Source organism: Dipodomys spectabilis, unplaced genomic scaffold, assembly GCF_019054845.1.
Source record: "Dipodomys spectabilis isolate Male_0828 unplaced genomic scaffold, ASM1905484v1 ptg000054l, whole genome shotgun sequence".
In the NCBI taxonomy this organism is placed as follows: Eukaryota; Metazoa; Chordata; class Mammalia; order Rodentia; family Heteromyidae; genus Dipodomys; species Dipodomys spectabilis.
The window spans coordinates 31,815,547-31,842,290 of NW_024870731.1; the positions used below are offsets into that span (position 1 = coordinate 31,815,547).

General features: G+C 48.6%; 2 protein-coding genes and 1 non-coding gene across 4 annotated transcripts in view; 2 read left to right on the forward strand and 1 right to left on the reverse strand.

Moving 5' to 3' along the window:
• The window catches only part of Eif4e3 (eukaryotic translation initiation factor 4E family member 3), a 59,479-nt gene extending 35,561 nt beyond the window's left edge, over positions 1-23,918 (reverse strand). The window contains exons 1-2 of one of the 2 annotated variants that reach the window (XM_042680209.1): positions 23,893-23,918; positions 4,244-4,388 (exon numbers count right to left, since the gene is read on the reverse strand). Coding sequence is in view for 1 of the 2 variants with exons in the window: in XM_042680208.1 (XP_042536142.1) it covers positions 1,916-2,085 (170 nt within the window). In the remaining variant the exon portion in view is untranslated. Of the gene's footprint in view, positions 1-1,915; positions 2,114-4,243; positions 4,389-23,892 lie in introns of those variants that run through there. The other variant, XM_042680208.1, reaches the window with a different exon arrangement.
• On the forward strand, positions 15,971-16,099 carry LOC122108277. Its single transcript, XR_006147516.1, has one exon. It is a non-coding gene; the product is annotated as a small nucleolar RNA SNORA40 (small nucleolar RNA).
• A 707-nt stretch (positions 23,919-24,625) lies between the features above and the next one.
• On the forward strand, positions 24,626-25,930 carry Gpr27 (G protein-coupled receptor 27). Its single transcript, XM_042680207.1, has one exon. The coding sequence runs from the start codon at positions 24,836-24,838 to the stop codon at positions 25,742-25,744; it is 909 nt and encodes a 302-aa protein (XP_042536141.1). The 5' UTR covers positions 24,626-24,835; the 3' UTR covers positions 25,745-25,930.
• Positions 25,931-26,744: the final 814 nt, after the last annotated feature.

Below are 26,744 nucleotides of genomic sequence, written 5' to 3' on the forward strand. Positions count from 1 at the left end.
CAAAAAAGGCCATGACACTCTTGTTTCCAATTAACCAGCAAAAAGCTGAAAGTGAAACTGTGTCTCAAGTGGTACAGCACCAGCCTTCCACAAAAAAAAAAAAAAAAAAAAGCCAAGCAAAAGAGCAAGGCCCTGAGTGCAAACCCCAGAGTCTACACCCAAAATAATGTAGGTTTTAGTAGCCAGATCCAGTAGCTAATGCCTATAACCCCAGTTACTTCAAAGCCAGGGATTGGGAGGATCAGAGTTCTAGGCCAGCCACTCCCTCTCCCCACAAAAACTTCATGAAACCCTTTCTCAACGGGTAAAAACGTGGTTCGTGCCTGTGGCTCCACCTAGATGACAAATAACAGAAAGTTTTCAATCCAGGCCAGCCCAATTTGAAAAAATAAAGCAAATTGAGCTGGGAGTAAAGCTCAAATGGAGGTTCTGAGGTCAAACCCCAGTTACCACCACAAAAATGTGGGCTTGTTGTATAAATACTGACACCTTAGAGCATTCAGAAGAAGTGTTCTGGTAAGTAGAATAAACAAACCTCAGGATATTGTTTTCACCAGCAGCATGCACAAATTACACCACAACAGGTACAGGTGAAACACCTTGACAGAAGATGCCAGAAAACTACAGCCTCGCCCGGCACACCTTTGAAAACAAAGACTCATTATTTCATTCGGCTCCAGCTTGTCCTAACCATAACCTGTTACGACCGTAAATGTTCTCAGCATCTCATAATGAAAGTGAAAATGCTTCGAAAACGAGATTCTATGTCTTCCACCCCCAACTTCCTTAGGTCCCCAGAAAAGAAGCCAGCATTGAATATGAACTCTTAGAAGCTAGCCGCCCATTCCAACAGGAAGAAAATCAGTTTGTCTTCGCCTATTTAAAATAAAAAATAAAAATAAAAAGAGCATCCCTTTCTAAAGCTCTGGTAGCCCCCTCGTGCCAAGTTTAACAATAATAATAAAGCGGCTTCGTGGCTACTAAGAACATTTCTCAAGAACTTTCCCACCTAACTCCTTAAACCGCCACAGGCATAATTTTACCAAAACCTCTGTGCGCTTTAGGGGATCACTCTGAGGTGTCCTCACTGGCAGGGACCACAGATACTCGGAGAGGCTGGGCTTCACCACCTCTCCAGCCCTCGGACATTTCCTGTGCCAGGCACCGTGCGGGGTTAACAATCAACCCCCAGCTCGGTCGCTGTCGGCTGAGGGCATGGTGTTGGGAGACTGGGGGGAAGCCAGGCTGGGGATCAGCAGGGTCCTTCCAGAATAACTCGGGGGCGGTGCGCGGGGCAGGGGACGCTGAAGGGGGGCGGAGGGAGCCCGCGCCCCGCCAGTCGGCTGGGCCCCACCGCCCCGGCGCGCGCGAGCCGCTGCGCCCCCCCGGAGGGCGTGGCCTGGCGGTGAGAACCGCACAAACTCGGGCCCCGGGGACGGGGGTGGGGAGGGACCTGGAGGAATTCGGGGTGTCGCAGAGGGCGGAGGTGCCTCGCGCGCTTCCCCAGGGGGCTCGGGTCAACTTTTCCCGACCGCTGTCAGTCACACGCGGGTCGGTCCAGCCCGGAGCCCCGCGCACGGGTCTGGGGAAACCACCTCTCGGTGGCACACGGGGATCCCGGTGCCTTCCCTCCTCCCCCCCCCCGGGACACCCCCCCGACGCGCCCCACCTCCCCGGGCGCAGCCGGAGGACCCCCCTCTCCCGAAGGAAGTGTGCGCAAAGTTGGGCGGTCCTGCAGCCGCCGGGCGCCGCGGCCCAAACCTCGGCTTCCCAACCCCGCGGGGCGCGCGGCGGGCCGGGGTCCCCCCGCCCCGTCCCGGGACGCACGAGGGACGCGGCCCAGCGCACCCCGGGTCTCCGGGCCGCGTCGAGCCCGAGCGGCCGCGATGGCGGCAGGGCCCCGTGCCCCCCTCACCTGTCCAGCCAGAAGGTCCAGGGCGAGTGCAGCGGAACCTCGCCCGGCTCGGGCCGCAGGGCCGGCAGCTCCGGCAGGGCGAGCGGCGGCTCGGGGGCGGCGGGGGCTTCGTGGGGTTCCGGCGGCTCCCGGGTCCCGGCGGGGGTCGCGGCGGCCGGGGGCAGCGCCATTTTCTCCGCCCCGCCTCGCCTGCCAGGCCGGCGGACGCGCGGACCGCGGGGCGAAGGCGGCTGAGTCACCCCGGCCCCGCCCGCCCCGCCCCGAGCCCCGCCCCGCCCGCCGCCCGCCGGGGCCGGAGCCGCGCGCCGCCGGGCCGCTGGAGACCCCGCACAAAGCCAGGCCCGCCAGGGGCGGGCGGGCCGGAGTGGCCAGCGGGGACTAGAGGGTCGTGGGGGTGACTGGGGCAGAAGAGCCACGCTCGCTCTCTAGCAGGCTCTGCAGCCAGGCAGGAGGAGGTCGGAGGGACGGACAGATGGAGGTAGGGATGGACCTAGTTGCTGGGGGACAGGGGCTCACGTGGTGGAGGCCAGGAGAGATGATAGACATACCAGCAGTCTGAAGGATGGATGGGGAGGCTGGCAGGCGGCCGGAGGAGGGATGGGGGGATGGAAGGGCAGATAGAGGCACAGTTGGATGTGACAGATAGATGGAGAGGAGAACCAATAGCCAAATGGATAAAGAGACTGAGACCCTGGGGGAGGGGGGGGCACCGAGACCACAGCCAAGGCCGACAGAAGGGGAGCGGGGATCCGCTGACTCAGGGCCTGGGGTTGTAGCAGGTTGCATTGCCTAACCAGGCTCATTTGAAGAGCCCCCAAGCCCCTCTCCCGCCTTCTCTCCATCCACCGCGTACCCACAGCCAGTGGTCCAGCTTGGCCGACAGCGTGGCTAGCTTTCAAACAAGGCTCTCAGAGTTAGCTTTCTCCAGACCTGCCCCCAAACCATGGGCCAGAAGGGGGGGGATAAGAGGACGACCTGGCACACAGAGCCTGCAGTTGGGACCATCCTGTAAGTCACTACGGCCCAGGGATCTGTGCGCTCATAGGCAGGCTCATAGTCCACATCTCCATCACTCTTTGTCAAAACACAAGCGGAGGTGAGAGGCAGAAACTCGCATCACAATCAGCAATCCAGGGTAGGGGCTCTCCCCAAAAGGTAACCCAAAGTTGGATAACATGACAACCGTGATTACATTATCTCCACTTGAAACACAACTTCTGCACCACCTAGGATGCACCGTATTTTCCTTACAATATATCTGTGAATGCTTTCCATGTCAAAATGTTCAGATTTCATCTTAAGGCTTGCGAAGTAATTGGGTGTGATGAAGTAATATTTAATCCACTATGCGCCACCACAGATGTATTTTCCAGACATTTTCTTTTTATAAATAATGCCACCATATTTATGTCTTTCCTCATCTGTACAAACTTATCTCAGAAGAACTGCGGAGAAATAGAGCTGCTGGCTGCATTTAAAACAATTTGACACATCTTGCCAAATTGTTGTCCGTGAATTTATATGTAACTGACTGATATAGGCGGCGAATGATTGTGAAAGTGTATATTCGCTAAGTGGCTTGTTTCTGTGTAAAGTTCTATGCATTGGCAGAATGCTTTCTAGGGATTAGAACTTCTCCAATTGTCAAAGTTTGGCTCTTTCTTATATCATTTAACAGTCCTGTCAGTAAGAAAAGGCTATTTTAGAAATGTTATCTGTGGTTTCTATTAAAAGAATTGCATACCACATGATTCATTCTATTCAGAATTTAGAGCTAGGAATGGGCTGGCCATCTTTTGTATTGAAAAGCATTTATATCCCTCTTTCATTTTGCTTTGGCTCCCAGGATGCTCAAAATGGCATTTGCTGCTCAATCACCACACTTATGCTAAAACACTGAAGAATCAACAATATAGTTAGTTTTTTTTTTTTTTTAGTTAGTCCTTCTGGATTTGAACAAACTCAGTGCATAGACGAAGCCCTCAAGCCTATTTGGGAAGTTATTGGCATATACATGAACAAAATTTAAATGGCCTGAAGGTCCAAGAAGTCAGAAAAGGGGAGAGAAGTCAGACTAGTCCAGCAGTGGATAAGGTGACAACTTTAATTCCATTCTTTTTTGACACGTGTGAGAAACGCAATTATTCTCACTGCTCTTCAGAATCATCTTAGAAGAAAACAAATTACCCAGATTCCCCTCATCTTCCCCACTTGGCAACGCGAAAGCAGTCATTCGAATTAGGTGGAAGGGGAGCGTGGCGCTCATCTAAGCACACCTGTGACCTTACAAATGCGGGCACTGAGGCCAAGGGAGGTGAGGCGACTTACCTGAGGCCACCGCTCTGGGGCCTGACAGAGGAGGGACTAGAACGTGGGTAGCTTGAGGTCCAGGCCAAGGTGCACGTCCTCTGTACAACACAAAATGCAGACGACTTGGGGTGTCAGGAGAGAGGAAGAGGTGACCCCACAGCCCCTAGCAATGAAAACAACAAAAAAGGACTTGAGGCACTCATAAATAATTAAGCAATTAGCTGCAGCCGCTACTCCCCTCCCCTCCGGCATCCAGTCACCAAGGCAACTTGGGCAGGGTGCCTGGTGGTTGCCTAGAAACCGTGTGGTCTGTTCCCCTGACATGCTCCCTAGACATCAAAGGATTTGAGAGCCAGGAAGAACCTTAGGGAGGAATCACTACTTGAACACCTTCAGTTTTCAAAGGAGAAAATGGAGGCCCAGAGACGCTGGGTAACCAGCCCAAGGTCACACAGCTACTCAAGAGGCACAGCCAGGCTCCATCTTCCAGTTGATTTCTATTGTACCAGGGCTGCCTCTGGCATGCTTCAGATGGAGAAGAGACAATCTTTCCACATTTCACTACAAGAATGAGAAAGTCAGAGCCAGTGAGAAAGCAAGAAACAGAGACCTTGAACACTCATATGCAATTAGCAAGAGCTGGTAATCCCATCAGCCCAACTTTCATCATCTCCATGGCAACATGGGTGAGGCGGGTGCTGGTTGCCTAGTAACAAGTGGTTCTCTCTCTTCCACTTACATCCGGCTCCCCGGGAATCACAAGAGCAGTAGAATGTTGGAGTCGGAAAGAAAGACAGGGATCCTAACTCTGTCTCTTCCTTTTAAACAACCAGGGGTCTGGGGCTTAGGGTCACAGAACAAGCCTCAGCCACAGAGCCAGCTGTGCTACGCCCTCTGCTGATGCTCTAGCACACAGCATTGTGGGAAGGGACCCACCTACCCCCATAAAGTCAAAATATTTCCTCAAGAGAACTTCTACCACTTGTCTAAACGGTGCCAATGCTACATACAGAACCTGGAACACAGCAGAGGCACTCTGCCCAGTAGCTAGATTCTGGTCTCCCTTGATTGGCAAACCAGGTATCTCTAAACCTAGAAAGCTTTCTGTGTCTCCATGTGGACAGAAGGGACACCCCAATCAATGACCTGCCCCTCTTGAGTCACGTTTAGGATTAAACGAGCAAATGCACACTGAAGGACCTCGTGGATAGTGCAGATGCATTAAACGTTAGGCCTGTACTTGGTCCATTCAGGAATTCCTTATTGTGTGTCTGATATGAGAATGCTGTCCTGGTTACTTGCAGTTCATTTGGTAACACACCCCAAAGACATCTCCATCCTAGGAGCTGACACTGCAGAGTACACTCAGGTATAAGTACACAGATTTACATGCGTATTTACATTTTTAAGTGTTTGTTGAATGGATGCAGGAACTCATTGGCAAATATGCTGTTTACGTTGCCAGCCTCCTTCTCGAAGACTGAGAAGTTCCCTGTTTACAGGGCGTGATGATATAAATATGTACATGGCTGAGTTGTCTGTGGGAACTCCATTTTTCCTTTCTGGTTAAAAGCACCAAAGGGAAAGGAAGCCACAGCCACTAGATGGCAGGCGCCAGGCCTCCCTGATTTAGGCCACTGGAAGGCACAGCACCAAGTTTAACCGTTGCTCGCCCGAGGGAGGATTTGAGGCTATTCTGGGAAGCGGTGGGTGTCTGGCTAGTCAGCAGTGTGGTTCCAGAGTGATTTCTTGCTGGTCACTCACGGCTCACACCTGTAATCCGAGCTACACAGAAAGCTGAGATCTGAGAAGGGGTTCAAACCCAACCAGGGCAGGAGAGTCTGTGAGATTCTTGTCTCCAATTAACCACACACACACACACACACACACACACAAAGCTGGAACTGGAGCTGTGGCTCAGGAGGTAGAACACTAGCCTTAAGAAAAAAAAAAAAAAGCTCAGGCCCTGAATTCAAGTCCCAGGATTGGCAGTAAAAGAATAAACACCAAAACATAGGTCCTATGGTTTCCTTCATTTGTAATAACTAGCACATGTGTAGGACAAGCAGAAAAGGCCAAAAGCTATGTACATAGGACCAGATGAGATGATGTTAAGCAAAATGAATCCTAAGATAGGGACACAAATATCTTTTTCCTTTCTTGCTATTGTTTCTAATGTATTTATAATGTACCGTGTGATTTTTTTGTTGCTTTGTATGTTCCTCCTCCACAGTATAACCCCTATTTTCACTGCATTTGATGTTGGTGCCCTGCATCTTGTATATATACTTCTCTAATTCAGGGAGGGGAAGGGAAAAAGACAAAATGCTTAAATAAGGATACAGTTAAATAAGGATACAGGTTGACCCATTGTAACAAGGGGATGTACGAAACACTATGTTGAAAACGAACTTTACAACTTCAGCGAGGGGGGCAGGGGGGAGGGGAGATGGTAGGGGGAAAACAAAGGAGGAGGCAACAATGCTCAAGAGGAAATATACTCATTATCTTGCTCATGTAACTGTAACCCCTCTGTAAAACATTTTTACAATTAAAAAATGTACCAAACAAAAACACAGTGATTTCTTTTGAGTGAGAGTTCGCCGAGACCTCACCAAGCTCCTGCCAGTTGTGTGAACTTTGCTGGGCTTCAGATACCTCACCTGAGACATGAGCACAGTAACATCAGCTCCTCTTTTAGCAAACTGTGCACAGAAAAAGCGCAGCCAATATCACTTATTTCATGCTAAAAGACCCTAAAGGTCTGGTTCACAACTACAAGGGAAGGGGAAGGGGTACAGGAAACAGCATTTGTTAAGCATCTGCAGTGAGGAAATAGGCCTGACCAATCCCTGAGCTCCAGGGTTGGGTGGACCTACATCCTCACACCTACCCCCTGCAGAGCCCCAGCCTATTCTGCCTGGCACCCCTGGGGATGGTCTCCCTCTTTTACCCTCAGTGGTACACTCACTCCTGGCTACCACACCCTCTCAACCACTCTCCCCGCCCTCTGATCCACTGAGTGCAGCAGTCTGGGCACCGACGCCATCATACTGAAGCGATCCACTCACTAACTGACCATAACTGCTCAGGCAGCCACCAGGGCTTGACCTCTTCTGGATTCTTCCTGCCTCCTCACCACATGGCAGACCCCTCTCCCTCATCCTCAGAACTGCTCTGGGGATCTGGGTGCTGGTGGCTCACGCCTGTAATCCTAGCTACTCGGGAGGCTGAGATCTGAGGGTCACGGTTCAAAACCAACCCTGGGTAAGAAAATCTGTGAGACTCTTATCTCCAATAAACCACCAGAAAACCACAAGTGGTGCTGTGGCTCCAGTGGTAGAGTGCTTGCCTTGAGCTGAAGAGCTGAGGGACAGCGCCCAGGCACAGAGTTCAAGCTCCATGACTAACACACACACACACACACACACACACACACACACACACACACACACACACACAACCTGCCCTGCTCCGGGGACACAGGAAACAGGCCCAGGTTGTCTACCTCCTGGTCCACCATCCTTCTGCTGTACACAGCTGGTCCCTGTTTCCACCCCAAGCCTCCACACTTAACACTGGCCACCTCCTCCCAACTGTTCACTTCAGGTCACGGGTCACAAGCTTCCTGGGTCTGCCACCCATCTCCCATACAGGAACATCCGGTCCCGGGGGGAGGGAGGGTCTCTCCTTCACTTTTGTCACACGGTGTCACAGAGCTTGTCATAACCCCAAGATGGGTTAAGAAAATAAGCTGGATATACAGTAGATGCCGATGGAATTTCTCTTCTAATTTCTGCTCCTCTGCCACTTCATCCTTTTAGTGGATGGCATCTTGCTCTCCCTACAAGGGGCTGTTACCTTTGACATCTTAGCTCAAATGCTTCATATGGCTGAAGTCTGAAATCCCCAGAGGAGCAGCTAAAATCATTCACACCTTTCCCAGTGCAGCTACAAGTACATTTCCAAATATGTTTAGGCATAGATATGTGTGTGCATGTATAGCTATATTTACATATATTTAAAAACATGTAAGTATACATTTACATGAGTAAATCCAAACAGATTTGCCCCTAACCCCTTGGTGTGACCTCAATGTTGGCACAATGTGAGCTGCCGGGGACAGGCCTGGCGCCAGTCAACTGATCCTCTGTTCTCAGCAGAGTCTGGGTCATGGGAGAATCCGCTCTACTGAACCAATGACAGGCCTGCCCCCACCACCTGGCCCACATGCTGGGGAGCTCACATTGCCACATTCTAGCCTGAGCCACATTGTCTCATCATCCTTGAAGGGCCTGGAAAAGATCCATCACAGGAGAACCATCTCTAACATACTCCAGAATGGGGCTCAAGATACAGAGATCTGGAGCCATGGCAGAGCAGATACAAAAGCTACTGCTTTCCCCAGGTACTGGTGAAAAGAAACCCTGCTTTCCCTTGCTTACAAGAAGTCCTAGGGCTGGGAAGTTGGCTCAGTGGTAGAGCGCTTGCCTTGCATGCCTGAGGCCCTGGGTTCGATTCCTCAGCACCACATAAGCAAAAAAGAAAAAAAAACCTGGAAGAGGTGCTGTGACTCAAGTGGTAGAGCGCTAGCCTTGAGCTGAAAAGCTGAGAGACAGTGCCCAGGCCCAGAGTTCAAGCCCTACGACTGGACCCCCCCCCCAAAAAAAAGAAGTCTCAATGATTTCAGAAATATTCTATGTTGTGGCTAGTCTAAGAACTCTTAAGTACTAAGGGCCCTTTGAAGAGACTGCATGGTATTCCACCGAGAGGAACACAATGATTCAAATGACCAGGGTGTTTCGGCTGTCAGCAACGTTTGTGTTTATCATGTAGCCCTGTATCACTGGCTTCCTACCCAGCATCCCTGGGGTCAGCCAATCAGAGGCCTGGATGTCAGAAATGGGCTGACAGGCAAGCTGGCAGACCAGTAACATCAAGGAGGCCATGTGACCAAACCTAAAAATGTGTGTTGGAGTCTGTGTTTCACAGCTGTGTGTGTGCTTGGGGCTCTGTGGGCCTCCTCCCACGGGCTGAGGATGCCTCTCTGCGGTGCTGTCAGGAGGATGGAAATAGACTAGCTGTCCAGGCCACAGCTGTGAAACAATGCTTGCTGTGGCTTTCCTACCTCCCTTCCTAGAAGGCCAACCCTTCTCCTCTCTGCTGATTGAATGTGGTAGTCTCTGCGTGAGGAGTTGGAGACAAATACGCAGCATGAACAAATCACAGTTTTCAGACCTGTCCCCCACTGAGTCCTGTAGGACCCACGTTCCCCCTTCAGGTCCTGGATAGCCCTTGTGTCCCCGGCAAACTATAACCATCAGACAACCAGAAGCAAGTCCACAGACCAACACTTGCTCCACCCGACAGACCATAAGAAATCCTAATATGGAAAACAGAAACTTACCTATTAGGTGATGAGTCATGTCAGAAAATGACGACCTGCACCGTTTTCCCCTAAACCAACCACAGTTAGACCCTTGAGGGCCAGAGCTTTACCATTTCAGGTTCTGAGAACACCACAAAATAATGTTCATGGAGTGGGCTCTCAAAAAATATCTGAGTGATAAACCTTTCTAGGATTAAAGCACCTTACTAGAGCACACATTGAAGTAATCCATAAATATATTTTTAGTTGGTTTATCTGGGGTTTTTGTTTGGGGGTTTTGTTGTTCTGGTTGATTTGTTTTTCAATAGTCTCACTTTGTAATCCAGGCTGGCCTGAAACCTGCAGTCTTTCTGTCTTGGCCTCCCAAATGCTGGGGTTCACAGGCACGTAACTGCTTTCCTGGCTTCTAAATCATTTACTTCTTGAGAGCTGAGTACAGTAAAATTTGAGAAGTCATTATCAAATGATGGGCAATTAGTAAAGGAACATAAAGCAATTTTTGAAATGAAGCCACGTTATTTGTTCTCCAAAAACAAATTGGGACTGCATAACGTTTTTGTTTTTGTTTTTTTGTTTTTCAGACATAGAGCTACAACACACAAAGTACTGCATCCAGATTCACAAAGATACTCTGCAACACACGCAGCCCAGGGAAGCCACTGCAGTTACTGAGTCCATTCTCCTTTACGAACGTCAGTGGGGAACAGCCAGGGAGGGTGCTCTGTCAGTCTTCTTACTCCTTTCCTATTTGTTGTCATTTGTTCCTTAGTATGTTTATAATGGTAAGCTGCATATCATGCCATTGCTTTAAAAATTTCTTAACCCTTGTGGTAAGATGCTATCATGTTTCCAGAGCCTAAAACTATGTACTCATTGACATGACTCAGTTACAATCTGAGTTCTCCTGGAGGACTTGGCAAAGATGCCCCTCAGACGCCTCTGCCCTGAGTGTTCCATGCAACAAATAGTTACTGCCACAGACAGTAACTTGGGAGATCATTAAGAATCAGTCACAGGTCACAGGTGGCTCACACCTACAATCCTAGCTACTCAGAAGGCTGAGATCTGAAGATTGAGGTTCAAAGCTAGCCTAGGGAAAAAAGCTGTGAGACTCTTATTTCCTATTAACCAGCAAAAAGCTGGAAGTGGAACTGTAGGGTCAAGTGGTAGAGAACCAGCCTTAAGCAAAAAAAAAAAAAAAAGGCAAGCAAAAGAGCAAGGCCTTGAGTTAAAACTCCAGTATTGGCACACACACACACACACACACACACACACACAGAGAGAGAGAGAGAGGAGAAAGGAAGGGAGAGTAAGGGGGGAGAATCACTATTGTCCTTTTCAAACCTGTCAGACACTTCAAAATTACACTCTGAATCATCCTAAATTTGGCTAAGTTGTTATCATTCCTAAACTGCCCAAGGACCATGTCTTCTTACTGTATTGGACTTAAATAGTTAAGTATAATCTTGTCAATAAAATGTAGTACCATATTTTTCAGATTTTGCACAAGCATAGCTAATGATCCAAATAATTTCCTATTTTTCATTCTGAGAGGAAATCGTTAATAAACCCATATTCCTTGCAAGACTCAAAATTTAGCTATGAGAAGACACAAACCTCCCATAAAGGCAAGATATAAATTAGCAGTGAAGAAACAGCCTGATTATAATGTCCAGATGGAAATAAAGAACCGAATCATTCTTTGTCAAATCAAATCACATCTTAATAAGTTGCTGCATCATCTCTGTTGATTTAATTAAACTGGAAGATATCAGTAAATGATTATGACCTGCAAGAACATCTTCATTTCCTATGCCCATTAGCATCTGGCCTAGGAGTCCTCTCCTTTTTATTTTGAAGGTGAATTTACCTCTAATTGGCTAACGTTCCCAAGCAACCCATATTTAAAAAGAAAACTAGACCCCCAAATGGAAATAATCAGAATTAAGAAGCAGGAACCCTAGTGTTTGGTCAAGTCTTTTATCAAGGAGAGAACTGAAACACTTCTTTTAGAAGGCCAGCTGATATCTACAAGTTGTCATGGAAACAGGATGTATTCAAATCATATGAGGAATGACGTTCTTCATCTGACTAGGTGTTCATCTCTTCTAAGTGGGGAGACATTGTCGTAGCTGAAATCCATTATATTCCTTTCAAATCTGCATTAACAACCATCATTTCCTTTCTTTTATATAGGAACACATATAGAGAGAGAGACTCTCTCATAAAACGGAGAATTAAAATTACTTGCGAAGGAAATGGTGTGTAAATAAAAGGACACAAAATGAAAATGAACAGCATAGTATAAATCCTCTGACGTGCGGGGAGGGGGTACGAGTGGGAATGGGAATGGCATAACACCTCGGTAGCATTCCCAACTAGTTCCCACAGAATGATCTGCGCTCCCAGAGTTCTCTCCAAGTGGAGGTGACTCCTAGCTGATGCGATGTTACCACTAACAACAGAACCACAACAATAGCCCACAGATCTGATTCTTTTCTTTTTCCTTCCTTCCTTCCTTCCTGCCTTCCTTCTTTCCTTCCCTCCTTCCCTTCCCTCCTTCCCCCTCCCTCCCTCCTTCCTTCTTTCCTTCCTTTCTTATTCCTCCTTCCCTCCCTTCCTTTCTTTCTTCCTCCCTTCTTCTCTCCTCCCCTCCCTCCCTTTCTTTTCCTCTCTTTTTTCTTGAGACAAAGTCTTGCTATGCTGATCTACCCTAGGCTAGTTTTGAACTATGCTCTACCTATGCCTCCCCTATGCTATGATTACAAACACGTGACACCCCAAGTCCACAGATTCTTTTGGAGCTGCAGAAGAAAGTTAGAGCCGTGTTGAACAGGCACTTCCTACATCACAAGGCTGCTGTGTGCTGGTGATGGAACCCAGAGCCTTTGGGCATGCTAGGATAAGTATTCCATCACTGTATCAGACGCTATCTCAGAACACAAGCTGGGTGTGATAGTACAAGCCAATTATCCCAGTTTCAAAAGGAGACAGAGGTAGATGGTCTGTAGTCCAAGGATAGAGAAAAGTGCAAGACGCAGCTGGGCGTAGGCGGCTCACACCTGCAATCCTAGCTAATCAGGAGGCTGAGGTCTGAGGATTGTGGTTCAAAACCAGCCTGGAGAAGAAAGTCTGTGAGACTCTTATCTCCAATTATCACCAAAAAAACAGAAGTGGAGCTGTGGCTCAAGTACTCAAGAGTGCTAACCTTGAGCAACACAAGGGACTGCACCCAGGCCCTGAGTTCAAGCGCCAGGACCAGCACAATAAATAAATACCACCCCCAAACCCAAACTAAAAAACACTACAGCAAAACGGTCTGGTGGTGTGGCTCAAGTGCTACACTGTTTGCTGAGTAAGTGCAAGGCTGAGTTCAAACCTCAGCCGGGGATAGGTGGAGCTGGGAGGGAAGGGGAAGACCAAGGGATGGAGTGACACTAATCAAGATGCGCTGTACTCAGAAACTGACTTACTGAGGTGAAACCCTCTACACAGCTACTGAAAAATAGAAAAAAATCGAAAAATAGGATAGGAAATAAGAGCTACTGTTTTGTGAGCCCTTAATTATGCCCCACACTTGTTTATCTATAGGTCAGCCTTTAAAAGTAGGTAAGCTTATTGATACTGGGACTTAAGATGGGCAAGTACCCATCATTTCACAGGAGGCCCCAAGTGCAGCCCTGGTCTGTCCAGTTTCATGCTTCTGCTCCTAACATTCCCCCATTCTCTGGAAGGTGTGGTTGGTCCCTCTGACAGCATTTCTATCATTAAGCAATGATGTCAGCCTTGACTTAGGGAAGGGTTCTGGTAATAACTGCAATGAACCCAAACACCAAAACACATGAAAAAAATCAGTCACCCAAGACAGAGCAAAACCAAATGCACCATACCGAAAAGGAAAACAAATGTACACACACACACACACACACACACATACACACACACAGATACACACACACACACACACACAGATACACACACACACACACACACACACACACACACACTACAAAGGAACAGAAGCAAGGACAGAAAGATTTTCTTTTTTTCCAGAGGAAATAATATAGATGAAGAGATACAGGATTAATATCTTTGACAGTTTAAAAAGAAAATAAACACTAACATTCTAGCATTCTATACCTAGTAAAATTTCTTTTCAAAAACAACGAAAAAGAACTAGCTACGAGAAAGAAAGAACATACCAGCTTTTCTGAGTGCCCCTTGAGTACAGTGAAAAATTTTGAACATTACAGATAAGCCAAATAAAAGATGACATTAAAAAGGGGTAAAAAGGGGCAATCTTGTGATACAGTCACCTCTCAAGTGGTCCACAAAATGGCGACCAAGCTTCTGGAAACATTTTATATTCAAGTCAGAACATAAACTGTGTTAAACAAAAACAACCAAATAGCATGAGTTTCGTAACACATATGAACACAACAGCACTAAGTTCAAGTATGAACTAATGTAAGCCTTAGAAGTATGTGAAGAGATATATCACTGACATAGACTGCTATATGCTAAGGACGAATGCCATAAACCCTCAGGAAAACACTAAAATAACAAAACAAAGAATCATAGCTAATAATCCAAGAAAAGAACTCAGAAGAAATCACAGGGAACAATCTAAAGGGAAGTACAAACACAGAGGAAAAGAAACAAAGGGCACAGAAGACAAATAAAATCAAACAAGGAGAGCTACAGCTTATCACGTGAGATGTAAACAGGCTCCGTAACCCACAGGACTGCTAGGGATTGTTAAACTGGATTAAAAAACAAGGCCCCCAAATACTGCTGCCTGCAATAAGCAATGCACTTTAAATAAGAGACAGACTTGACTTAAAAGTAAATCCCAGAGTGTGTATTTCTTTTTCTCCACGTAATATGCAGAAACTTTGTAATGTGTGCCAAACCACATACTTGTACACATGCATGAACATAAATATACACATGCTGAAATCCCAGAATTTGGTGTAAACAAAATTAGAAGTTACTATATCCTTGGTTTGATTTTATGACCATAGCCCACAATAATTTTTACAATTAAAAACTCAATGGAAAAGGTATACCATTAAACGGCAAGAGTCTCTTAAGTAAATCTTAGAACAAAATATTGCAAGGAATGAAGATGCTAATTAGGAAGAAAAGAGTAGGTTCACCTAAAGGACATAGTAATCCTAAATATAACAGACTTCAAAAATACATAGAGCAAACACTGCTAGAAAAGGAGAAATATATAAAACCCTCATTATAGTCAGAAATTTCAATACTCCTCTTGCAAAACCTGATAGAACACAGAGAGAGAAAAATCAGTGGGCATACCAACACTATCAAACAACTTTGCCTGACTGATAGTCATAGAGTACTCTATCCAAGAACCAGACAATACATGCTTTTCTCATGTGTCCACTGAGTGTACACTAACACAGAACATTCTGTCTCCATAGAACAAGTCTTGGGGTTCAAGGCATGTAAGTACATTCTGACACAATGGGATTAAATCAGAGCACCCTACTTCTGTATAAGTTAGGGACAATAAATAAATAAAGAAATTAGAAAGAATTCTGAAATGAACGAACATAAGAACACACATATCAACTTTATGGGATATTGCTTAATGAATTTTTAGAAGTCAATTCATAATTCCCATGATGAAATAAAGACATTAATCCAATGAACTCAGCTCCCAAAATGAGTGTGGTAACACACACTTGTGATCCCAGCTACTCTGGAGTCTGAGGCAGAAGAATTGCCAGTTTGTGAGACCTTGTGTCAAAACAAGAAAAATCTGAAGACCAAAGAATGTGGGTAGAGCGCTGCCTAACAAATGCAAAGACTTGGGTTCACTCTTCAGTATAGAAAGTTGAATGGGGAGGACGTGAAACTTATCTCAAATGAAGTAAAAGAAAAAGAAAAGAAAACAGAAAAACAGCAGAGAAAAATCAATGAACTCAAACTAAGATTCTTTGAGACTAAGCCTTTTTGAGATTCTTAGAGAAGTAGATCCACACACAGACAACAGAGGTACAAAACACGATTTAGTGAGCAATAATTTTTTAATATAGTGCTGTAACAAAGCCAGGCACTGATGGCTCATGCTTATAATACTAGATATGAAGAAGGCTGAAATCTGAGAATTGCGGTTCGGAGCCAGCTGGGTGGGAAAGTCTGTGAGACACTTATTTCCAATTAACCAGCAAAAAGCCAAAAGTTGAGGTGTAGCTCAAGTGAAAAGTGCCAGCCTTGAGTGGAAAAAGACGAGGAATAGTGTCCAGGCCTTGAGTTCAAGCCCCAGTAAAGGCATCCAAAAGGGGCAAGGGCTTGAACTGGATATCCAAGTTTGAAAAACTACATATAACCCTTGTGTGAGTGCCTTTGCCTAATTTGTAACAAAACCTTACAGACAGTGCAAACAGGAAATCCTCTTTTGCAACCCAGAACTCCTTGTTGAGTATTAGTTTTTGATACATGGAAGAAGGAATATGAAAAAAGAAACCCCACATAATTTTCAATAGTATCTCATACTATTTATAAAAATTAAGTATGGGACATAAAACTAAAGCGTCTAAAATAATAAGACTGCTAGAAGAAAACAGGAGAAAAATCTCTATGACTCCTGGTCAGACAAGAATTCTCCAAAAAGCATGATTTATCTAATAATCCAAATGGGTAGAGGTGTCAAAATTACAGTCTTTTGTTCTTCAAAATATATATTAAAAGAATAAAAAGGAGAAAATATATGCAAACCATCCATCTGGAAAAGAACTTGATTCTGTAGTGCATGCAGAATTCTCAAAAGTAAATAAGAAAATCTATGACCGATGGGGGGAAAATACAGGCTAAAAAAAAATGGAGAGGTTGATTATAGCAAAGACTATGACCTTTCCATTTCCCACCAAGCTCCTTCCTTTTCTTCCCCTCCCCCCTCCTTCTGATAATAGGGGGGACTGGACTCAGTACCTTCCAATCACCTCTCGAACCACACCTCAGTCCTAGCCTCTGCCTCTTAAAGGTTTCCTTCCATCCCAATACATGAAAGCCTGGGGGACACAAACCTTATCCAAACCAAGGCAATAGACTAGTGAAGTCAAGAAGTAGATGCTAGATCCTTAAAGACATATCTTGTAGGCCTCTGCTCTATAATACAGGGCACTTTAAAAGGGTGGGCGTCAAAAATCTGTACCGTAGGAAACCTCAGTGATTGCCCAATAGTGGTTGGATTGTTGAGTGAAGACAGAACAGCAGAGGAGGAGAGGACACAGAATAGCAGCCTTGACATGTCAATCACACCTTAATGTCAGGCACACAGCGTGCCCTGAAGAACAGGTTTGACACTCAGAGCAGCATCTGGCTGCTGCACGGAAAACTGAGGATCACAACAATAGCTAGTTCAGCCACTAGAGGGAGCTCCAAGAGCCACTAAGCGTAAAAGAACCCGGTGGTGGCTTTCTTCCATCACACAGAGCTGTGGCTCAACCACACATGAGAACGTTTATTACAGAAGCAACCACAATAGAGTTTTAAATGGTGATAAAAAGTTCTTGTTGACTCCTGCTTGATTCTTTTTAATACTGAAGGTGTTCATTTTCAGGTGATTGAAACACTGCTGATGACAGCGTGGGTATTCTCCATTTTGGTCTAGAATTGTGAAACCCCTCAACTTGGCATCTTTCTATGGTGTTGATAGGGTTTCCCTCTGTTGTGTATTCATTCCGCAATACCACCCCTGTGTGCTTCCTTAAGAAGTCAAGACTTAATCCAGAAGTCACGCTGTGGCCCAAAGGGTAGAGTGCCAGCCTTGATTGAAAAAGCTAAGTGACAAAGTCCAGGCCCTAAGCCCAGACTCCTCCCACCCCACCACCCCAACACACCAAGAAGTCAGACTTGCAGGTCAAACAGCCTCTATGTCTACCTTGTCCTCCACTTTGTATGCATGGTTCTGTACTCCATTTGCTGCTCAAGTTCTACCTCTAGACCATGAGATTATAGCATCTTGAAGCATCTGTGAGCCAATGAATGCAAGATACTTTAGTGTATTAACCAAATGTGTGTGCGTGCATGTGCACGCAAATGCGTGTGCGCGTATGTGCGCGCGCGCGCACACACACACACACACACACACACACACAAAAGTGGCTCTAGGGCTGGAGGCTTTGCTCCAGCAGAGTGCCTGTCTAGCAAGCACAAGGCCTTGAGTTCAATCTCTCATATCACCAAAATAACAAACCCCCCAAAAGACAGCTTTTCTAGTAAATACACTTCAATAAAAAAAGGTACCTAAAATATGAACTCTTTCATCACACTAAGCAAGCCCATTTCAGCATCAAATCCCTGCAGCTGGAAATGGCCAAGCCCACCAAGGGTTACCCTGGCTTCATGGCCCCCTGGCAGTCAGTCCCTGAGAAGATCCAAGAAATCAGACCTTACTGGCCCTGTTCACTTACAAAATCACAGCCAGAAGTTTGTGTCACCCTCAGTCGCTACCCACCTTTCAAGAAAGGCATCACAAGAGGCCACAGACACCACTTTGCTTGGATATGTTTTACTTTCTACAATTCCAATTCTCTTAGGACATTTGCAGAACTGCACAACTATCATTACAACCTGGGTTTTGTTTGTTTTTTTGTTTGTTAAGATGTTTTCATCACCTCAAATCCAACACAATACCCATACACAGTCCTTTTGCAATCACCAAAAAAGTCAATCTACTTCAGGTTTGTGGGTTTACCTCTTCTTTGCATTTCATATAAAGAGATTATTTATACGATACATAGACTTTTTTTCTTTTGGCCAATCCTAGGGCTTGAACTCAGGGCCTGGGCACTGTCCCTGAGCTTCCTTTGCTCAGGGCTAGCACTCTACCACTTGAGCCACAGCACCACTTCCAGCTTTTTCTGTGTATGTGGTACTGAGGAATCGAATCCAGGGCTTCATGCATGCTAGGCAAGCACTGTACCACCAAGTCAGATTCCCAGCCCAATACATAGACTTTTAAATTTGGGCTTCTCCCATTTAGCCTAATGTTTGCAAGGTTCACACATGTTGGAAAATTATGTGTCAGCTCTTCATTTCTTCTTCTTCACTCACTTGTGTGTGAGTGAAAAGCCTGAGTGCTGTTTTTGAATTTTTTTGCTCAAGCTAGCACTCTATCACTTGAGGAATAGCTCCGCTCTAGTTTTTTGGGGTTAGTTAGGGATAAGAGTCTCATAGACATTCCTTCCCAGGCTGGCACTGAACTATAATCATCAGATCTCAACCTCTTGATCAGCTAAGATTATATGCATGAGCTACCCAGCCACTCACTTATTGATTCATGAGCATTCACACTGTTTCTTCCTTTGGGTTAATATGATGATGACTTCTATGAATATTCATGCACAGGTTTCTGTGTGGACATGTGTTCATGTCTCTTGGGCATATCCCTAGGAATGGAACTGTTGGGTTACAAGGCAATGCCGTGTTTAACGTTTTGAGGAGCCGTTCAAACATTTCCTAAAGGAGCTGTGAGATATTTCACTCCCACCAGCATTGTATGAACTCCTTTCTCCATGTCATTGCCAATGTACACTGGCACGTGTAATGGCTGTGGATGTATCTACTGGCACGTGTAATGGCTGTGGATGTATCTACTACCATAGGTATGTGACACTCGGCCCAGATTCTCAGACCTTACAACTGCAAAACCACAATGGCTAAGAACAGGGATGATATGGCACATATGACTCAATGTCAGGTGAGGTCTCTCTCTCTCTCTCACACGCACACACACTCTGTCTCTCTGTCTCTGTCTCTCTCTGTCACACACACACACACACACTCTGTCTCTGTCTGTCTCTCTGTCTGTCTGTCTGTCTGTCTGTCACTCTCTCTCCCTCATACACACACACACAGGACTGTGTATTCTGAAATTTGTGCACTTGCCCAGATCACTGCTCACCTTAAAGAGGCAAGGCACCATGCTGAGCCCCAAGGAACATGTCTCTTCACCAGCAGAGAAAAATGGCAATCCAAAGTAAGAAACAGGGTTTCTAGGAAGGAGTTATATATATATAAAGAGAGAGAGTCCTTACACCCTCAGTTTATTTGACTCCCATCCATACTTGTCAGAGGAATATCGAGGACCTATTATATACACAGTATCCTGGTCTGGGACAGGGAATACACAAGTCAGTCGGCTCAGTGTACAAGTACAATGTACAAGTACTCGTCCTGTTAGGTAAGAGACAATATGAATGCAATTTCCACTTATGTTGTGCCACCTGGGGGCACACCTTTGGCTATGCTCTTTGAATCTTTCAGATTCAGCGGTTCAGAGAAGTCAAAAAACCAGCTCCAGGATGCTAAGCTAGTAACTGGCTGCCTGTGGGTTTGAACCAGAGTGTACCCACCTCTAACACTTGTTTTGAATCTTAGAGCTTCCTCCCAGGGAGAGGCTCAGCAGAGTGACTGATGTCTTTCATGGCCTAGCATCCATTGGGCATAGATTGTTTTCTAAGAGTTGGGAATACAGCCAAGTCAAAACAACCTTCTCTAACTTGGTGTTCTGTGTAGTCGTTGGCCAAAAGCCCAACGTTGCAGAGGAGATAGTGGCAAAAAATGGCTGCCATGACCAAGAACTCAGGGACTTGCTGCCAACCAGTCCCCTGGAACAGTCTGGTTTCCATGGCAACCCACAACTGTACATGTGCATCAAAGAAGCAAAGTTACTCGGGGTGTGTGTGTGTGTGTGTGTGTGTGTGTGTGTGTGTGTGTGTGTGTGTGTGTTTGGGGGGGAATCTCAACTTTTCTATGTGCAAAAAGAAAATTTGGTTGTAAGTAAAATGGAAACTTTTTATAGGGAAAAAAAAATCTTAGAGTTGCTTTACTTTGATATGCAAGTACTCAATTTAGTGTCTAAGAAAGTATTTAGAAGTCTTGCCGAAAGCTTCCTAGAAACAGTAAAAGGAATAGCAGTAGATTCTGGCCAATGAAATGTTGATGAGTTTTCCTTAAGTATTAATCTACTCAGCAAATGTTGAGAAGGAAAGATGTAGACATATAAATGCCGCAAGAGTGTTGTGATTTATACATTTCTCTACTGCCACTTCTGTTATTTGATTCAGGGCAAATGACTAAATCTCAAATCCCAAAGAGAAGCATATGGGACCATATAGGTAGTAATAAGAAAAACACAGAGGAATGCAGGGAAGGATTACCGCTTCTTCAGCATATTTTCTAAAGATTACATCTTCACAAATAGTTAACAACCCTTCACTTCCTTTTTCTCAGAGACACACTGAACCTCAGGAACCCCAAGAAATCATGCAGTATAGTGTCTCTTTAGCAAATGTGAACAGTCAAGATGCTAAGCGCGTACATGACTTGCTGAATGACATTTATTCATCAGAGCAAATACTTCAAGATTCCAGCCATGTGGGGCAGACACTAACCTACCAGTGGGAGGACAAGGATTTTACTTTCTGCCCAGACACCAAGGAGGCTCTGTGTAATACTCAAGTGTTGGAAAAGGTGGTTTGGGAAAACCAGGCCCTCTCTGATGTACACAGACACCCGTTTGTTCACTTGCTGTCTTTATAAAGGCCATAGCTTTCTTTCATCCAGATGTTTGTGGTGGTTCTAATGGGGGAGGAGGAGAACTTTCAGCCTCGAGTTGCTGGCTCTTATTGGTGGTGAATGCTGGATCAGATTAACCCTCCTGTGTCTCATCTGCAACTAAAGACTAAGAAGGGGGACCCCAGATGGTCCAACAATGATTCAAGAAGAGGTCAGGAGCCATGTTCTAGATCTGAGGATCTAGGTTCCAAACCAGACTGGGCAGGAAAGTCTGTGAGACTATCATCTCCAATAAACTACCAGAAAACCGGAAGTGGCGCTGTGGCTCAAGTGGTAGAGCACTAGCCTTGAGCTGAAGAGCTCAGGGACAGCGCCCAGACCCAGAGTTCAAGCCCACGGCCTACAACAACAAAGAAGGACAAAGAAGGAAGAAAGGAGGAGGAGGAGGAGAAGAGCACCCAGGAGAGGTGTGTGAGAGCTGCAACAAGGCATTTCTTCCTCTGTGCAGATGCAGTCTAAGTGTGGAGGCCCACACTATTGCAAGAGCTCATTCTGTGTGTGTGTGTGTGTGTGTGTGTGTGTGTGTGTGTGTGTGTGTGCTTGTACTGAGACCTGAACCCAAGGCCTTATGCTCTTGCTTACCTTTTTCACTCAAGGCTGGCACTCTACCACTACCACTAAAGAGTCATCTCTCCATTTCCAGCTTTATGCTGGTTAACTGGAAATCGGAGTCTTGTGGATTTCTCTGCATGGGCTGGCTTTGAACCTCAGATTTCCTCCTCCTAAGTAGCTTGGTCACTGATACCTTATGTGTCTCATTTTAAACAAAGAAATAAACACCAATTTCTCACCCTCTCCTGTTGACAGTGATAGTCAACAATATGTGCATGTTACAATGTAGGGCTTCTAGAAAACTCTTCGGAAAGATAGCCAACTTAGATGGCAGGAAAACTTGGACTTAGATGGCAGGAAAACTTAGACTTAGATGGCAGGAAAACTTGTACTTTGCCCTCTTCTCTTTCTTTCCACCTGGAATTCCAAAGCAATGGCTGGGTTGTCTGCAGTCAACTGTGATCACAAGGGAAGGGTGAAATTATTTTCACAGACCCGGGCCTTGAGCTCAAAATCACTAACCTCCACACTTCTTTTTCAAGGAAACAAACACATTTATATTCCTTTTCTTTTTTGCAGTTCCTAACCAATCCACACTCTAAAACTTATTTCTGTTTCTGTCAACATGTATCTGCCTTCTTGTTCCTGAGAACCTGGAGGGGGGGAAGAGGGAGTCTCAACAGAGGTGTTGGCTAAAGTTTGGCAAAAAATGTTCAAAGTATCCTCAAAGGCCTTGCTACTTCCTAGTGTGGACAGTGAATGTGTAGTTCAAGTGGCAGAATGTCTGATGAGAAAGCCTGAGGTTAAGGTCAAGTTCAAACCCGCATACTGTAAAAACATAGTGTGGAGCACTGATAACACTGGTGTCATGCAGGACTTTGTTACGAATTCAGACTCTCTGGGACTGATCTACTGCATCGGCAAACATACTTTAATGGGATTTCCGGTGCTTTCTGTACATAGTTTATGGCTATAGCGTCTAGGTTCCCAAGCTCTGCTCTGGAATCATCTCCCCTCCTCCCCCAACACCATTTTCCAAATAACCACTCCCCCAAACTGAGTTCTCATTAACTTCTCTCCGCAAAACTCTCAAGGACTCCTTAGGACCTATAGACTAATGAATTTAGACCCATCTTACCAAGACAACCAAGACCTGCTGTGGTCTTACACTGTCCTGGAAATGTAAACCAAGATGGCCATTATGCATGTAGGTAAACTATCCTTTTCTGTATAAAACAAAACAAAACAAGTATAAGAAACCACATTCTCCTTAATTCCAACTGTAGCATGCTAGGCCTTGGGGGATAGAGAGGTACAAAGCAAACCACTGCCACCACTACAACAAACAAGACATGGTCCCTTGTCTTCAGGGAGCTTACAGACAGGATGTGAAGAAGAAATACAAAACCAACAGTGAGAAAGTAGACGCACCAGGAAGGAATGAGCAAGGGGAGTGAGGCCGGGCTTGCCAGAAGGCCTGAGGCTGGTTCTGCCGAGGAACCAGCAGGTGCACGGAGAGCCCTGCCTGGCGAGTTGAGTGTGGATGGAAGATCAGAACCAGGAAGGGAAGGTGGATGGATGGGGCTCGCTGGGGAGAAAATGCGGACTTGCTCTTCCCTTGATAGGCGTTTCGAGGGGCTCAGCGATGAGTTAAGAGCAGACACCTACCTGCCCCGTGACTGCGCGTCTAGCCCTGGGAACCGAGGGGATCAAGTGAAATTTAGTCTCCCTGTGTGGCTGCGTCCCAGCTCTGCGCCCTGCTCCACCCCTCCCCACCTCCAAGCCTCGGTTTCCCCAGGGATCCCGTGGCGCTTAGAAGAGACTCAACTTTATATTCATCCTGGAGCTTGGGGGTACAGCCCCCATCACTGAGTGACTACCCGCGGTTTGTGGCTGCTCTGCCGTCACCGCTCTCAATTCCCATTCGCGTTCTCCTCCCCATCCCCGTTATTCCTGACACCCCCCCTCCCCGCCCCCAGGCTTCCCCGGGCCCTGCCATTCCAGGCGACTTCTCCCCCCCCCCCCGACCCCCGCTACACCCCACTCCCAACCCCCAACTCACAGCCATCGACCCCAGCGCGGGCGCAGGACGCCGCTGCCGGACCCCCGTTACCTGGGGCCAAACGCGCCTTGTCGCCACCTTGCGTCCTGGGCCCGGCCTCCCTCCCGGCAGCCTCCCGGCCCCGCAGCGGTCGCAGCGGCGCCCCCAGCCCCGGCCGGGCCCGGGCTGCGCGGGATGCCTCGGCGGGGCCGGCGGCGGCGGCGGCCACGCTGCGCGCTCCGGCGGAGGGGAGGGGGCTCGGCGGCGGCGGCGGCGGCGGGCCCGGCGGGGGGCAGAGCCAAGAGGCGCGGCGGCGGCGGCGGCGGAGGCGGAGAAAGAGGAGGATGCGGGGGGCTGCGGGCGGCCGCGCGGCCCGGTCCGCAGTGAAGCCCGCGGCGCCCCGGGTGCAGGGAGTGGCCGTCGCCACCCGCGCGCACCATTCCTGAGATGGCGGCGGTGGCGCGGCGGCGGCGGCGGCTCCGGGAGCCGAGGAGGAGCGGGACCGGTGCGGGCTGAGCCTTTCCCTCCCCCCCTCTCCCGCCCTCCCCTCCCGCCCCCCCCCCCATCGCCGACCCGGGGAGCCCGCCGAGAGCCCCTCGCGGCCGAGGAGCGCGGGCCGGGCGGCCTGCGGGGAGCGGCGAGGCCCTCGGGGGAGCCTCCCCCCACCCCCCGGGGCGGAGCGCACGGCCTGGGTGGGGAAGAGAGCGCGATGGCGAACGCGAGCGAGCCGGGCGCGGGCGGCGGCGGCGACGGCGGCGGCGGTGGCGGCGGCGGCGGCGGCGGCGGCGGTGGCGGCGGCGGCGGTGGCGGCGGCGGCGGCGGTGGCGGCGAGGCGGCCGCGCTGGGCCTCAAGCTGGCCACGCTCAGCCTGCTGCTGTGCGTGAGCCTGGCGGGCAACGTGCTGTTCGCGCTGCTCATCGTGCGGGAGCGCAGCCTGCACCGCGCCCCGTACTACCTGCTGCTCGACCTGTGCCTGGCCGACGGGCTGCGCGCGCTCGCCTGCCTCCCGGCCGTCATGCTGGCGGCGCGGCGGGCGGCGGCCGCGGCGGGGACCCCGCCGGGCGCGCTGGGCTGCAAGCTGCTCGCCTTCCTGGCCGCGCTCTTCTGCTTCCACGCCGCCTTCCTGCTGCTCGGCGTGGGGGTCACCCGCTACCTGGCCATCGCGCACCACCGCTTCTACGCCGAGCGCCTGGCCGGCTGGCCGTGCGCCGCCATGCTGGTGTGCGCCGCCTGGGCGCTGGCGCTGGCCGCGGCCTTCCCGCCCGTGCTGGACGGTGGCGGCGGCGGCGACGACGAGGACGCGCCGTGCGCCCTGGAGCAGCGACCCGACGGTGCCCCCGGCGCGCTGGGCTTCCTGCTGCTGCTGGCCGTGGTGGTGGGCGCCACGCACCTCGTCTACCTCCGCCTGCTCTTCTTCATCCACGACCGCCGCAAGATGCGGCCCGCGCGCCTCGTGCCCGCCGTCAGCCACGACTGGACCTTCCACGGGCCCGGGGCCACCGGCCAGGCGGCCGCCAACTGGACGGCGGGCTTCGGCCGCGGGCCCACGCCGCCCGCGCTCGTGGGCATCCGGCCCGCGGGGCCCGGCCGCGGCGCGCGCCGCCTCCTCGTGCTGGAGGAGTTCAAGACCGAGAAGCGGCTGTGCAAGATGTTCTACGCCGTCACGCTGCTCTTCCTGCTCCTCTGGGGGCCCTACGTCGTGGCCAGTTACCTGCGGGTCCTGGTGCGGCCCGGCGCCGTCCCCCAGGCTTATCTGACGGCCTCCGTGTGGCTGACGTTCGCGCAGGCTGGCATCAACCCCGTCGTGTGCTTCCTCTTCAATCGGGAGCTGAGGGACTGCTTCAGGGCCCAGTTCCCCTGCTGCCAGAGTCCCCAGGCCACGCAAGCCACCCTCCCCTGCGACCTGAAGGGCATCGGGTTGTGAGGGACCGCACACCCGGGCACCCCCACCCCACCCCGGCCACCCTCACCCGCCATCCAGGCCTTTCCCTGTGGCTTGAACAGTGATCTTCCTTCCTTCTCTCCATTCTGTCCTTCTTTTGGTTTTCTAAGCTGCCTTCAAAATGACTTCAGAGTGGACACACACTTGGATTATTGTACAGACTCCAGATTTGCGGGGGAGGGCGGGCGGGCGGGAGGGCTGCTGGGTTCCTTGTCCCAGCTCAGTCCACTTTGTCATTCTGACTCTTTTCTTCCTGACAGTAGGCCCTGCAGGGCATTTGGGGGGGAGGGGGCGAGGGGGGGCTGCTGGAACTGAACTTCTTTTCTTCCATGTGTAATTTCTCTCTCACTCGTTTTTGTTTTTTAAATAAGAGCTAAACTAATTTTCTTCATGCAAAGTTTCCTAAGGACCATGGCCAGTTTTCTACAGAAGCTATTTTTGACAACCTCAAGTGGCATTATAGTTGCATGGAGGTGGAATGAACAAAGCTAGAGGACTTGGCAAGTTGGATTGCTTGAGGGTCTTCTGTTGGTGGCTGGAGGACGGGCAAGGAGTCTTCCCTTCCCTCTGTGTCTCAGGCCACAGGGCCAGTTGTCTGAGCCTGTTCTTGGCAAGGTTGGAGAACTTTTTCAGTGTTGACATTGAACTTAAAGAGCAGACGGATCCGGGAGTCGGTAGAAGGCAGTCACGTCTTAAAGTTTATACTGCTGCAAACCACACATCAGCAGACAGCTGCTCTCTGTATTTTATCAATCTTGGATGGAAACATTTCTGTAAAATTGTAACTTTAAAAAGAGTAAAAAGTGTTTTGGTTAGTGATGGTGTGGAGAAAATACAGTATTGCATGTGTTTGTATGTACTGATCTGATTCAGGACTGGGAGGGTTTTGGAAAGCAGAAGAACAACAACATTGTTTAGGTGGTTTATGCCAATGAAAAGTTAAAAGTACTTTTTATGGAAACAGCTTGTGCTGTGAGAAGCC

Coding starts and splice junctions, on each gene's coding strand:
- Gpr27 (XM_042680207.1), top strand. CDS start 24,836: ATGCTGGCGGCGCGGCGGGCGGCGGCCGCGGCGGGGACCCCGCCGGGC.